At 38.0% G+C, this 13186-nt stretch overlaps 1 protein-coding gene and 1 pseudogene across 5 annotated transcripts in view; one reads left to right on the top strand and one right to left on the bottom strand.

Annotated features, from left to right (window-relative positions):
- Window positions 1–13186, bottom strand: part of RPAP2 (RNA polymerase II associated protein 2) — a 100011-nt gene that overhangs the window by 82346 nt on the left and 4479 nt on the right. For all 5 annotated transcript variants that reach the window (XR_005788757.1, XM_040470976.1, XM_040470977.1 and 2 more), the window contains exons 4-6: window positions 4408–4506; window positions 4016–4081; window positions 1799–1887 (exon numbers count right to left, since the gene is read on the bottom strand). Coding sequence is in view for 4 of the 5 variants with exons in the window: in XM_040470976.1 (XP_040326910.1) it covers window positions 1799–1887; window positions 4016–4081; window positions 4408–4506 (254 nt within the window). In the remaining variant the exon portion in view is untranslated. The remainder of the gene's footprint in view (window positions 1–1798; window positions 1888–4015; window positions 4082–4407; window positions 4507–13186) is intronic.
- On the top strand, window positions 11789–12618 carry LOC121027814 (receptor expression-enhancing protein 4-like; annotated as a pseudogene).

Here is a 13186-nt window from a genome sequence, read left to right as displayed (position 1 = left end):
GCCTGCCAGTACTAAGCACTTACTACAAACATTGCATGTAAATTAAAATGATTTTTTGAGGGAAACCAAAGCCATTTTCATTTTTCTTTTTTGGTGAGGTAGGGAAGGGCATATAGATAAGGTAGAATTTCAAGAACTACAAACAAAGTGACAGACCTTCATGTTCTAGGAAAGGTGGGTATTATGAACATATTAGAATAAGATTTTAGAAAAAGGTTAGAGAGAAGAACTATTTTCAATTAGCTAAAGCAAGTACCAATAACTACATCTGAAGAATATAAAGATGACAGGAAGGGTAGTTTGGTAAATGGTTTTGAAGCAGGGATGAGGATGAGCTAAAGTAGCAAGTAGAGAAGATATCACTGGAAACAAAGTTAGGGATAACTTAAGGAAACCGTGGTCTTAACAGCTGGGGAATAGAATACAGCAATATGTGTAGCTGTCATAAGGTTGAAAAGGCGATGAGCAGATCTAGCCAAAGAAATGCTAGGAAAGGAGAAAAAAGGGATGCCTGGGTGGCTTAGTCAGTTGAGTGTCTGACTCCTGATGATCTCAGGAGTCATGATCTCAGGGTCATGAGATCAAGCCACATGTCAGGCTCCACACTCATCAGTGAAGTGTGCTTCATATTCTTTCTCTCCCTCTCTCTCTCTGCCCCTCTCCCCACTTGTGCTCTCTTTCTCTAAAGGAGAGTAAAAGAGACAAAAAGTGATAGTTAAGAAAGTGCTCGTAGCTCCCCATTCACCTTGGACAATGCTACAACCTTTATTCTTCAAATAAGAAAGGCTAGTGGAGAAATAGTGAACAATTTAGTCTTCACTATGTGTAATACAATTAACAAAGGCTATAGGGTGGTATGTTTTACATATTCTAAACCACACAGCATTGGATCTGCAGGCAAAGTTGTCAGCCAACAAAGGGACTGTCAGCAGTACAAATGATGCTAGTTCAAACTACAGTGGTTTCATACTACCTTGTGCATCAGATAAGACTTTAATAAGAGGTTTTTTTTTTTTTAAGGCAAATATCTTTAGTTACCTTGCATCACATTACATTTATGTCACTAAGTTTATTTAGCACTGATACTATTTTACCACAAATAACACTGCCTTGTGTTATAATATTCTTTATGAAGCATGAGTTGAGACCTTATCTCATTTAAGCTTGTCTGAATTTAGACAATACAGTTTGATTACATAACAATTTTTGTTACCTTTACTGTATTATGGCATTTGTCCCTCAATAATAAATTTTCTCTCAAATTCAGCAACTACTAAAATGTTGTAAATGTTTAAACATCTCCCAAATGGCAAACCCCAGGAATATTCATAAACATTTTGCTAAAAATTAAATTGGATTTCTTTAAATTTATAAAATACTGTACTGATTTTTAATAAAGATTGAATGAATTAGTTACCTGAACTTTTTAACCTTAGTACATAGTTTTCTAACAACAAAACAAGTTCAGTGGATCCTCAGTTTTAGTATCCTGAAAAACTTTAACATTTTTACTCTAGAATTATAATATTAATAGGGTTAATAGAAATAACTTGCATAGCAGAAAGCAAAGTTCAGGTGTTGTGATTAAAACAACAAAGAAACAACTTTTATATTTACTTTCTGATTTTAAGTGTAAAATCCTTAATAACTAAGCTAAATATATAACCATTTCTCCACAATGAAAATGTGTATGATGGTAACATTCTTAGGAAACTACAACTACTCTCTATACATCCCAAAAAGTAGAAAGAAATTATTGGAATATATGAACAAATGTATATGTAATGATTTAAATTACCTTTCCTCTTCTCGAACCCATACTGGAGTTTTAGGAATTTGTGCTTCAAAAAACTTAGATGCTTTGTAACAAAAATTGCTGCAAAAACACTGAAAAACATTTTAAAATCAGAAAATTATTTTTTTCTTACTGTGAAACACAACTAACTTATGTACAGAAGAGAGTATAAAACATAAACATGTAGTTCAAAGAAAATAATGAAAACCTATGAATCTACCAACCAAGGTAAGAATAATGTATAGTACCTTCGAAGCTCTATTATGTGTCCATGCTGGATAGCATCACTTTTGACATTCCCCAGAGGTAAACACTATCATATTCTGTGTTCCTTATTCCCTTGCTTTCCTTTAGTTTTGCTATCTATAGAAACATCCCTACAAAAGATACCATTTAGTTTCAACCAATTTTAAACTTTGTCTGAATGTAATCATACTGTTATGTTCTCTGAGTTTTTTGTTCCAAGTTATAGTTTTCAGATTTTTGTAGTTGTGGCTTATATATACATTACATTCAATTGTGTAAGTATATTACCATTTATTTATTATGAATAATTGAGTTGTTTCTAACTTTTCTGCTATCTCTACAATGTGACTATAAGCACTTCAATAATTTATTTTTTTTATTTTTATTTTTTCAACGTTTATTTATTTTTGGGACAGAGAGAGACAGAGCATGAACGGGGGAGGGGCAGAGAGAGAGGGAGACACAGAATCGGAAACAGGCTCCAGGCTCTGAGCCATTAGCCCAGAGCCCGACGCGGGGCTCGAACTCACGGACCGCGAGATCGTGACCTGGCTGAAGTCGGACGCTTAACCGACTGCGCCACCCAGGCGCCCCAAGAATTTTTAAAATTAAAAAAAATTGTGGTCAAATACACCAAAATTTACCATCTAAATTGTTTTTAAGTGTTACAGTTCAGCGGCATTAAACACCTTCTCACTGTAGTACAACCATTACCATGATCCATCTCTAGAACTCTTTTTATCTTGCAAAACTGAAACTGTACACCCATTAGACAATAACTCATTTCTGCCTCCTCTTATAATCTCCATTCTACATTCATAACTATGTATCTGACTACTCTAGTTACCTCATGTAAGTGGGATCATTTAATATTTGTCCTTTTGTGCAGGCTTATTTCACTTAGCATCATGTCTTCAATGTTTATCCATGTTGTAGCATGTGTCAGTATTTCCTTCCTTAAAAAGGTTGAATGATAGTATATCATATATTTTGTTAATCCAACTAGGAAGAAATGGGCAAGAAATTCTTTAAAATATATACCAAGAATAGAAAAGCCTGGTCATAAAAAATGTGTGAACTTGACTTTACTAGATAATACCAAAGAAGTTCTCAAAAAAGTTGCACCAATTTTATTTAACCAGCAGTTAAAGAGTTTCTAATATTGTCAAATTTTTATAATTTTGCTAATTTGGAGACTGTAAATCAATGTTTTTATTTGCTTTTCCCCTGATTAATAAGGCTGAGCATCTTTTCATATTTCATTATCAAGTTCCTTCTATAAAATTTCTACAAGGTTTTCTGTCTTTTCCTGGTTATGAATCTTTAGTCAGTTATATGTGAGAAATACATTTCCTTCTAATTTATCTCATCTTTTCACTCTTTTGTGGAAACTTCCTATAAGCAAATGTTTTTAATTTTAATGTAGAAAACATCAATTTTTCCTCTATGGTCTGTAATATTTCTATCTTATTTAAGAAATTCTCTGAGTTTATAAAGATACTTTCCCATATTCTCTTCAAAAAGATGTTTATCTTTTAAATTTAAGTCTGTAGCCTACCTAAAATTGATTTTTTTTATGTACACTGAAATAAGGATCAATTTCCATTTTTTTCCATATGGATAAGTACTTCTGTCAGTACTATTTTTTAAAAAAATTCATCCTTTCTCTACTGATCTACAATACTCCTGTTGTCACATATAGTGTCCTCATATGTGGTTAATCTGTTTCTGGCTCTCTATTCTATTCCATGACTTACTTGCCTGAATTTGTGCCGGTATACACTTTTAATTTTTAAACGTCCAAATATTAATTAAAGCATAAGCAGTTTTTTCTAACACCTTGAAGGCAATATTCACAAATAAACTTTTAACATGACAACCATCTAAAAGGCAAACTTCTAAACAATTATTTTTAGAATTCCATTTAGTGTATTAAAAATTAACTGCCACATTGAAAAAAGCCTTTAAGCTTACCTTTCTTTCAGTAATATCATAGACTTTATTGGTTTTGGTAGAAATCTTATACTTCTGTTTTGGTACCTAAAGAAAAGAAAGTACAGCTTAAGAAGAATTCAAGTAATAAACATAAACTTTGTTGTAAGATTAAATCATCTACAAATCTTTGGTTATTTCAGGTAATTAGTTCATGACCTCAGTTCCATTTCTTGTACTATCTACAAAGAACTTTGTTAAATATAAAAAATTAAAGCTTCTATTTTACTTTATTATACTTTATTTTTTTTATTTCAGAGAGAGAGAGAGCATGTGAGCAGGGGAGCCTGATGAGGGGCTTAATCCCACAACCCACCCAACCAATTGAGCCACCCAAGTGCCCCCTAAAGCTTCTATTTAAAAAAATTACTTACAAGTCCTAGTTTTTTCTGACATAAAGGATAACCGCAGAGCTTGATAATAGAACGCTCATCCACGACATCGCTGTAGTGAGCAGGTGTGATGACCTTCCCCTATAATGAAATGAGAGGGGCATTCCCCCACTAGATTATTAGAAAAGTTCATTTATCAGCTCTCTAAGCCTCACAGAGCTCATCTGAAAATTCCGGGATAATAACAGTCTATCTTATAAATATGATGTTAGAATAAGAGGAGAAAATAAAGGTAATAAACGTAGAAAAACATTTGACAAACAGTAAGCACTCAAAAATGTTAGCTATTAAAAAAACAAACAAAAATAGCCCCAAAAAACTTCTGTCTCAGGAGACTGAATCGTTGTAGGTAAGTACTTCATGAAGTAATTCTGAGGCAGGAAAAAGAATTGGTGCTATAGTCATTGCTATACCAAAGCAAAATATTGAAAAGTTTATTTTATTTAAAAAAATATTAAAAAATAAACCATGGAAAATAAAATATAATTTACCTATTTTTGAAGCACAGTCTTAAAAAACAAAGTGTATCAAACGTGTCATTGTGATTCCTGACAAATTTTTGTGCAAAATTTTCCAGTTTCTGAAAAATGTGTATAGGAGACTGGTGAGATGGTACTTATAAGCTAACACCAAATACTTTCTTTGATATCTTCACGTTCAAATCTCAACTCTTGTTTCATAACTTTGAGATCACTTTTGAACAAGTTTTTCTGTTTTCTCAGGGACTGAACAACTTTTTATTGAGAGTGATATAAGGTATTTGCTTCAAATGAAGCATTTCTGGTTTGTCTTTGTTTTTAGTGGCCTCATGCATGCAGATTCTGATGTAGTTACATGTATCAATTTAAATACTGTCACATTAGAGGGAAGGAGTCAAGATGGCTGAGCAGGAGGGGGATCCTATGCTTACCACATCCCTGGAACACAGCTAGATAAATATCAAATCATTCTTAACACCCAGGAAATCGATCTTAGGACCGAGAGAATAAGATGCACAGCTAGGGGGAGAAAAGAGGACATATTGTGGAAGGCAGGAAGGGCAAAGATGTGATTTGGGAGAGAAAATAATCAGTGGTGTTGTAGAAAGGAGAGAGCCCTAATTAGGAGAAAGGAGAGAAAGAGAGGGAATGAGCAGGATGCAGGGCATTGCACAAGGAAAACATTTTGCCAAAACCCCTGATGGGGAAAAAGAGAGGGGCTGATTATCCCAAGTTTTTACAAGCAGTGGAGCTCAAAGTCTGGTTTTAGAAGTCTGACCCATCACTGGGGTGGAGGCTGTAGGGCACAACGGTGCTCCTGTGGAGAAGGAGGGCAGAGGCCAGGGAGCAGAGAGCATGGTCTGAGGATGCCCTGGGTTGTACAGGCAGAGACAGTTTCCCCTCTTGGAGTGCATTTGGGAGAGGTAGCACTGCCTCTCCAGGGACAAGAGGGCCGGCAGGTACCACTGAGCTGCCCCATTCATTAGGATAGGAACAGAGACAGCTGTGGAGGGCAGCTAACCTGGACAGTGGCTTTTTGCTGTGTTTTACCATAAACTTCAAGCCCAGTGAATTTGTGCCACTGCCCTTCTGGGACAAACTGGCACCAGCCCTAGTGTTGTGAGACCCTTCCCCAGAGGATCAGAGTAGGTCCATGCCACACTGGGTGCATAAAATATGGAATTTTGAAACCTAGCCATCGCACCTGAGATAAACCATAGTAGCACTGCACCACCAGATGGGCAGATGAGTCGGACACAGACAGGGTGAAGGAAGAGATCTGAGGAATGCTTGGGACAAATGACGGGAGATTGTTTGCTCTTCTGTGAGCACTTCCTGAACAGTGGTGGGTACAAACTCCCCTCTCTGGGGACTAGAGAGCCAGCTGATGCCATTTAGCATGGATGGACTTCAGTGAGCAGTAAAGAGCCCACAGTAGAGGCTTGAGCTGCTTACACCAAGTCCTGTCCTCCCTGAGCTCTTCAGGTGCTTCTGAACTAGGGTCATTATGTCTGAGAGTCAGAGCAGCAGCAGGCCACCCTCCCAGAAGACCAGCACAACGGTCCTCCACACCCACCAAGTCCACTAACCACAGAATGCTGCAAAGTGTCAGCTCTAGGGGAAACAGGATCTATACTCTTAATAAACTGACCAAAACACAAATACTTAAAACTAATCACACAGTGGACAAGGTACAAACACTCCCCATTACAGACAAGGAGAAATTCTGCAGAGGACAGAAAGAGCACCCAAAACACAATGGCAGAGTGCACACAGCATACACCAGAAACACTTCCTGAAGTGCTAGGCCCTGGACAGTATATGACCTCTTCTTAATACACACACCTATTACTGTTAGAAGCAGGACATATAACAGGCTTTCCTAACACAGAGAAGACAGAGACCTAGACAAAATGCCAAGATGGAAAAATTCATCCCAGAAGAAAGAACAAGAAGAGGTCATGGCCAGGGATCTAATCAAAACAGATATAAGTAATATACCTGAACCAGAATTTATTTTTTTTTTTTAATTTTTTTTTTCAACGTTTATTTTTTTGGGACAGAGAGAGACAGAGCATGAACGGGGGAGGGGCAGAGAGAGGGAGACACAGAATCGGAAACAGGCTCCAGGCTCTGAGCCATCAGCCCAGAGCCTGACGCGGGGCTCGAACTCACGGACCGCGAGATCGTGACCTGGCTGAAGTCGGATGCTTAACCGACTGTGTCACCCAGGCGCACCATAGAATTTAAAACAATAATCATAAGAATACTAGCTGGGCTTGAGGCAGCATAGAAGACACCAGGGAGTCCCTTACCGCAGAGATAAAAGAGCTAAAAATTAGGCCGAAATAAGAAATGCTATAACTGAGATACAAAACTGACTGGTATAATGAACACAAGGATGGAAGAATCAGAGGAACAAATAAGTGATATAGAAGATAAAATTATGGAAAATAATGAGGCTGAAACGAAGAGGGAAAGGAAAATACTGGATCAGGAATGTAGACTTAGTGAATTCAGTGACCCCATAAAGCATAGTAACATTAGTATCACAGGAGTCCCAAAAGAAGAGAGGAGAAAAAGGAAAAGAAAGTTTATTTGACCAAATTACAGCTGAAAACTTCGCTAATCTGGGGAAAGAAACAGACATCCAAGACCAGGAGCTATAGAGAACCCCCATCGAAATCAACAAAAGCAGGCCAACACTAAGACTACTGTAGTAAAATTGGCAAAGTACAGACATAAGCAAAGAATCCTGAAAGCAAGGAAAAGAAATTCCTAACCTAAGAGGGAAGACAAATAAGGTTAGCAGCAGATCTCTCCACAGAACCTTGGCAGGCCAGAAGGGAGTGACATGATATATTCAACATGCTGAATGGGAAAAGAGCAGCCAAGAATACTTTATCCAGCAAGGCTGTCAACCAGAAAAGGAGAGATAAAGAGTTTCCCAGACACACAAAAACTAAAGGAGTTCATGACCACTAAACCAGCCCTGCAAGATATATTAAATGGGGCTTTTTTGAGTGGGAAAGAAATACAAAAAGCAACAAAGACTAGAAAGGAACAGAGAACATCACCAGAAATATAACTTTACAAATAATACAATGGCACTAAATCAAATCTATCAATAATCTCTCTGAATATAAATGGACTAAATGCTCCAATCAAAAGACAGTATTAGAATGGATAAAAAACAAAACCTATCTATATGCTAGCTACAAGATACCCATTTTAGACTTAAAGACACTTGCAGATTGAAAGTAAGGGGATGAAGAACCATTTATCATGACTTGCTAATGGATGTCAAAAGAAAGCTGGAGTAGCCATACTAGATAAACTAGATTTTAAACCAAAGACAGTAACAAGAGATGACGAAGAGCACTGTATCATAATAAAAGGGTCTACCCAACAAGATCTAATAATTGTAAATAATTATGTCCCCAACTTAAAGCACCCAAATATATTAGCCAAATAATAACAAACATAAAGAAACTCAGTGGTAACAATACAATAAGAGTAGGGAACTTTAACCCCCCACTTACATCAATGGACAGATCATCTAAGTAGAAAATCAACAAGGAAACAATGGCTTTGAATGACACATTGGACCAGGTGGACTTAACAGATACATTCACAACATTTCATCCTAAAGCAGCAGAATACACTTTCATTTGGGTGCACATAAAAGATCTTCAGAATATATCACATACTGGGTCACAAATCAGCTCTCAACAAGTAAAAAGAGATCGAGATCACTCCATGCGTATTTGCAAACCACAATGCTAGGAAACTTGAAAGCGACCAAAAGAAAAAAATTTGGAAGGACCACAAATACACAGAGGTTAAAGCACATCCTACTAAACAATAAATTGAATAACCAGGAATGAAAGAAAGAATAAAAAAAATACATGGAAGCTCAGGGAGCCTGGGTGGCTCAGTCAGTTGAGCGTTCAATTCTTGACTTCAGCACAGGTCATGATCTCAGGGTTAGTGAGTCTGAGCCCCACATCAGGCTCTGCGATGACAACATGGACCCTGCTGTCTCCCTCTTTCTCTAACCCTCCCACATTTGCTATCTCTCTCTCAAAATAAATAAAAATAAACCTTAAAAAAACATGGAAGCAAATGAAAATGAAAACATAACAGTCTAATACCTTTGGGATGCAGCAAAAGCGGCCATAAGAGGAATATATCGCCATGTAGGCCTACCTCAAGAAACAAGAAAATTCTCAAATACACAATCTAACCTTACACCTAAAGGAGCTAGAAGAGCAACAGCAAATAAAAGCCAAAAGCCAGCAGAAGCGAAATAATAAAGATTGGGGCAGAAATAAATGATACAGAAACAAAACAAAACAAAAAAACCCAGTAGAGCAGATAAATGAAAGTAGGAAGATGGTTCTTTGAATGAACTAATAAAACTGATACACCCCTAGCCAGACTTATCAAAAAAAGAAAGGACCCAAATAAATCACAAATGAAAGAGAAGAGATCACAACCAACATCACAGAAACACAAATAATCATAAGAGATTATGAAAAATTATTTGCCAACAAATTGGGCAGCCTGGAAGAAATGGACAAATTCCTAAAACACAAAAACTACCAAAACTGAAATAAGAAGAAACAAAATTGAACAAGCTCACAGCCAGCAAAAAAAAAAAAAAAAAAAAAAAAAAAGCAATCAATAATGAAAAATCTCCCACACACAGAAGTCCAGGGCCAGATGGCTTCCTAGGGGAATTCTACCAGACATTTAAAGACGAGTTAATGCCTATTCTTCTCAAATTGTTCCAAAACAACTTGGAACAGAAATGGAAGGAAATGGAAGGAAAACTTCCAAAATCATTCTACAAGGCCAGCAATACCTTGATTCCAAAACCAGAGAAAGACCCCACTAAAAAGGAGAATTACAGGCCAACAGCCCTGATGAACATGGATGCAAAAATTCTCAACAAGACACTATGAAATCGAATTCAACATAATGTTAAAAGAATTATTTACCACAATTAAGTGGGATTTATTCCTGTGCTGCAGGGTCATTCAAAAGGCACACAGCTAATATTCCTCAATGGGTAAAAACAGAGCTTTTCCTCTATGGTCAGGAAAAACGATGTCCACTCTCAATGCTATTATTTAATATAATACTAGAAGTCCTAGCCTCAGCAATCAGACAACAAAAAGAAATAAAAGGCATCACAAGCAGTAAAGAAGTCAAAATTTCATTATTTGCAGATGACCTGATACTCTATGTAGAAAACCTAAGACTCCACCAAAAAAAAAGCAAGAACTGATACATGAATTCAGGAAACTCACGGGATATAAAATCAATGTACAGAAATGTTGCACTTCTTTTTATTTTTTTTAATGTTTGTTTATTTTTGAGAGAGTATGAGTGGGGGAGGGCCAGAGAGAGAGGGGTTCAGAGAATCTGAAGCCAGCTCTACACTGACAGTAGTGAGCCTGATGCAGAGCTCAAACTCACAAACTGTGAGATCAGGACCTGAGCCAAGGTCAGAGGCTCAACTGACTGAGCCACCCAGGTGTCCCCCCAAATTGACTGCATTTCTATACACCAAAAATGAAGGAGTAGAAAGAGGAATTAAGGAATCAATCCCACTTACAAATGCACAAAATATCATAAGATACCTAGAAATAAGCCTAACCAAAGAGGTAAAAGATTTATACTCTAAAAACTATAGAAAACTTATGAACGAAATTGAAGAGGACACAAAGAAATGGAAAAAGATTCCATGCTCATGGATTGGAAGCACAAATATTGTTAAAATGTTTATACTACTCAAAGCAATCTACACATTTAATGCAATCCCTATCAAAATACCACCAAGATTTTTTAGAGTTCGAACAATCCTAAAATTTGCATGGAACCACAAAAAACCCCAAACAGCCAAAGCAATCTTGAAAACAAAAAGCAAAGCTGGAGGCATCACAATTCTAGACTTTAAGCCACATTACAAAGCTATAGTCATCGAGACAGTATGGTACTGGCACAAAAACAGACATATAGATCAAAGGAACAGAACAGAAAACCAGAAATGGACCCATAACTATATGGTCAACTAATCTTTGCAACTAATCCAATGGAAAAAGGACAGTCTCTTTGACAAATGGTGTTGGGAAAATTGGACAGCAACATTCAGAAGAATGAAACTCAACCACTTCCTTATACCACACACACAAATAAACTCAAAATGGATGAAACACCTAAAATGTGAGACAGGAAACCATCAAAATCCTAGAGGAGAACACAGACAGCAACCTTTTTGACCTCGGCTGGAGCCACTTCTTACTAGACACATCTCCAGAGGCAAGAGAAACAAAAGTAAACATGAACTAGTGGGACTTCATCCAGATAAAAAAGCTTCTGTAAAGCGAAGGAAACAAAACTAAAAGGCAGCCTACAGAATGGGAGAAGATATCTGCAAATAACCTATTTGATAAATAGTAATCAAAATCTATAAAGAGCTTCTCAAACTCAACACCCAAAAAACAAATCATCTAGCGAAGAAATGGGTAGAAGACATGAACTGACATTTTTCCAAAGAAGACATCCAAATGGCTAACAGACACATGCAAAGATGCACAACATCACTCATCATTAGCGAAATACAAATCAAAACTACAAGGAGATACCACCTCATACCTGTCAGAATGGTTAAAATTAATAAGCCAAGAATCAACAGATGTTGGTGAGGATGAAGAGAAAGGGAAACCCTCTTGTATTGTTGGTGGGAACACAAACTGGTACAGCCACCCTGGAAAACAGTATGGAGGTTCCTCGAAAAAGGTAAAAACAGAAGTAGTATGATCCAGCAATTGCACTACTAGGTATTTACCCAAAGGAAACAAAAATACTGCACAAAAAAACAAAATACCTGCATCGTGCACGCCAAGGAATGCAGCTATGAGACGATGCTCAGCTTTGGGAAACGGGGGTCTCAACATTGCTGCTTCGACTGCTGTACAGCCTACCACCAAGAGTCAGGGTGCACTGGCTGGAAGGCTGCAGAGCTTCTCCATGCAGGACCTGCACTCCATCCCTGATGCCCCTGCCCCCTGCCTACCAGCATCCCCTCTACCTGGAGGACCAGGTACCTCACCTCAGGCCGCCCATCAGTTATAGAGCAGGGGGCCTGCAGGACAGCGACACTGAGGATGAGTGTTGGTCAGGTACAGAGGCAGTCTCTCAGCCACCTGCCTGACCCCGAGAGAAGCCTCTGAGCTGCAGCCAGAACCTGCGTGTGGTCAAGAGGAAGCCACCCGTGTGGGAGGGCACTTCGCACTCACTGAGGGTTCAGAAAAGGAAAAAGACCATTTCCTCAGACATGAACAGCGAGGGTCTTCAGAGCCTGGCTCAGTCTTACCTCTTGCCTTGTGGAGCACCGGGGGCTGTTTGGAGGGGACCTCTGGCTGCATGTCTGACCTGCCTGCACCAGCTGCTCAGGCTCTGCCTCCTTGGCTCCTGCTGCTGGCTAAGGGCTGGGTGCTGCCCGGGCCATGCACAGGACTATACCTGTAATGTACCAAAGCAAGCTGGGCCCAGGATTCTATTTATTATCTTTCTCATCCTTCTACCTTCCCAGTGTGTGGGACCAGAGCCCTTCCCAACTGCAACTGAAATCAAAAGTCCCCCCAGCTGTGTTCATTCCTTCCTGTCCTTTAAAGTACTTGACAGCCTCTTCCACGGCCTTTGAGTGTGTGTGTGTGTGTGTGTCCTGGTTGTATGTTTTGTGTTGGTGAATGAGATCAGGTTTATGCAAGTTTTGATAAATAAATACATAAAAGTGAAAAAAAAAAAAAAAAGCACAAGTACCCCAATGTTTATAGCAGCATTATTAACAATAGCCAAATTATGGAAAAAGTCCAAATGACCACCAACTGTTAAATGGGTAAAGAAGATGTGGTGTGTGTGTGTGTGTGTGTATGTATATATATATATATACACACATATATATATAAATAAGTATATATACACATATATGTATATGCATGTACAAAAGAATATTACTCAGCCATCAAAGAGAATTGTATCTTGACATTTGCAACGAAGCAGACAGAGCTAGAGTGTGTTAAGTGAAATGTCAGAAGAGAAACACAAATACCATGATTTAACTCACATGTAAAATTTAAGAAACAAAACAAATGAACACAGGGGAAAGGAATAAAAAAAGAGAAGGAGGCAAACCATAGGAGACTCTTAACTACAGAGAACAAACTGAGTGTCAATGGAGGGAAGGTGGGAAGGGGATGGACTAAATGGGT

Source organism: Herpailurus yagouaroundi, unplaced genomic scaffold (assembly GCF_014898765.1).
Source record: "Herpailurus yagouaroundi ecotype Mexico unplaced genomic scaffold, PumYag 77, whole genome shotgun sequence".
Classification (NCBI taxonomy): domain Eukaryota; kingdom Metazoa; phylum Chordata; class Mammalia; order Carnivora; family Felidae; genus Herpailurus; species Herpailurus yagouaroundi.
The sequence above is the reverse complement of the archived record's forward strand: the minus strand, read 5'-3'. Positions and strand labels throughout refer to the sequence as shown.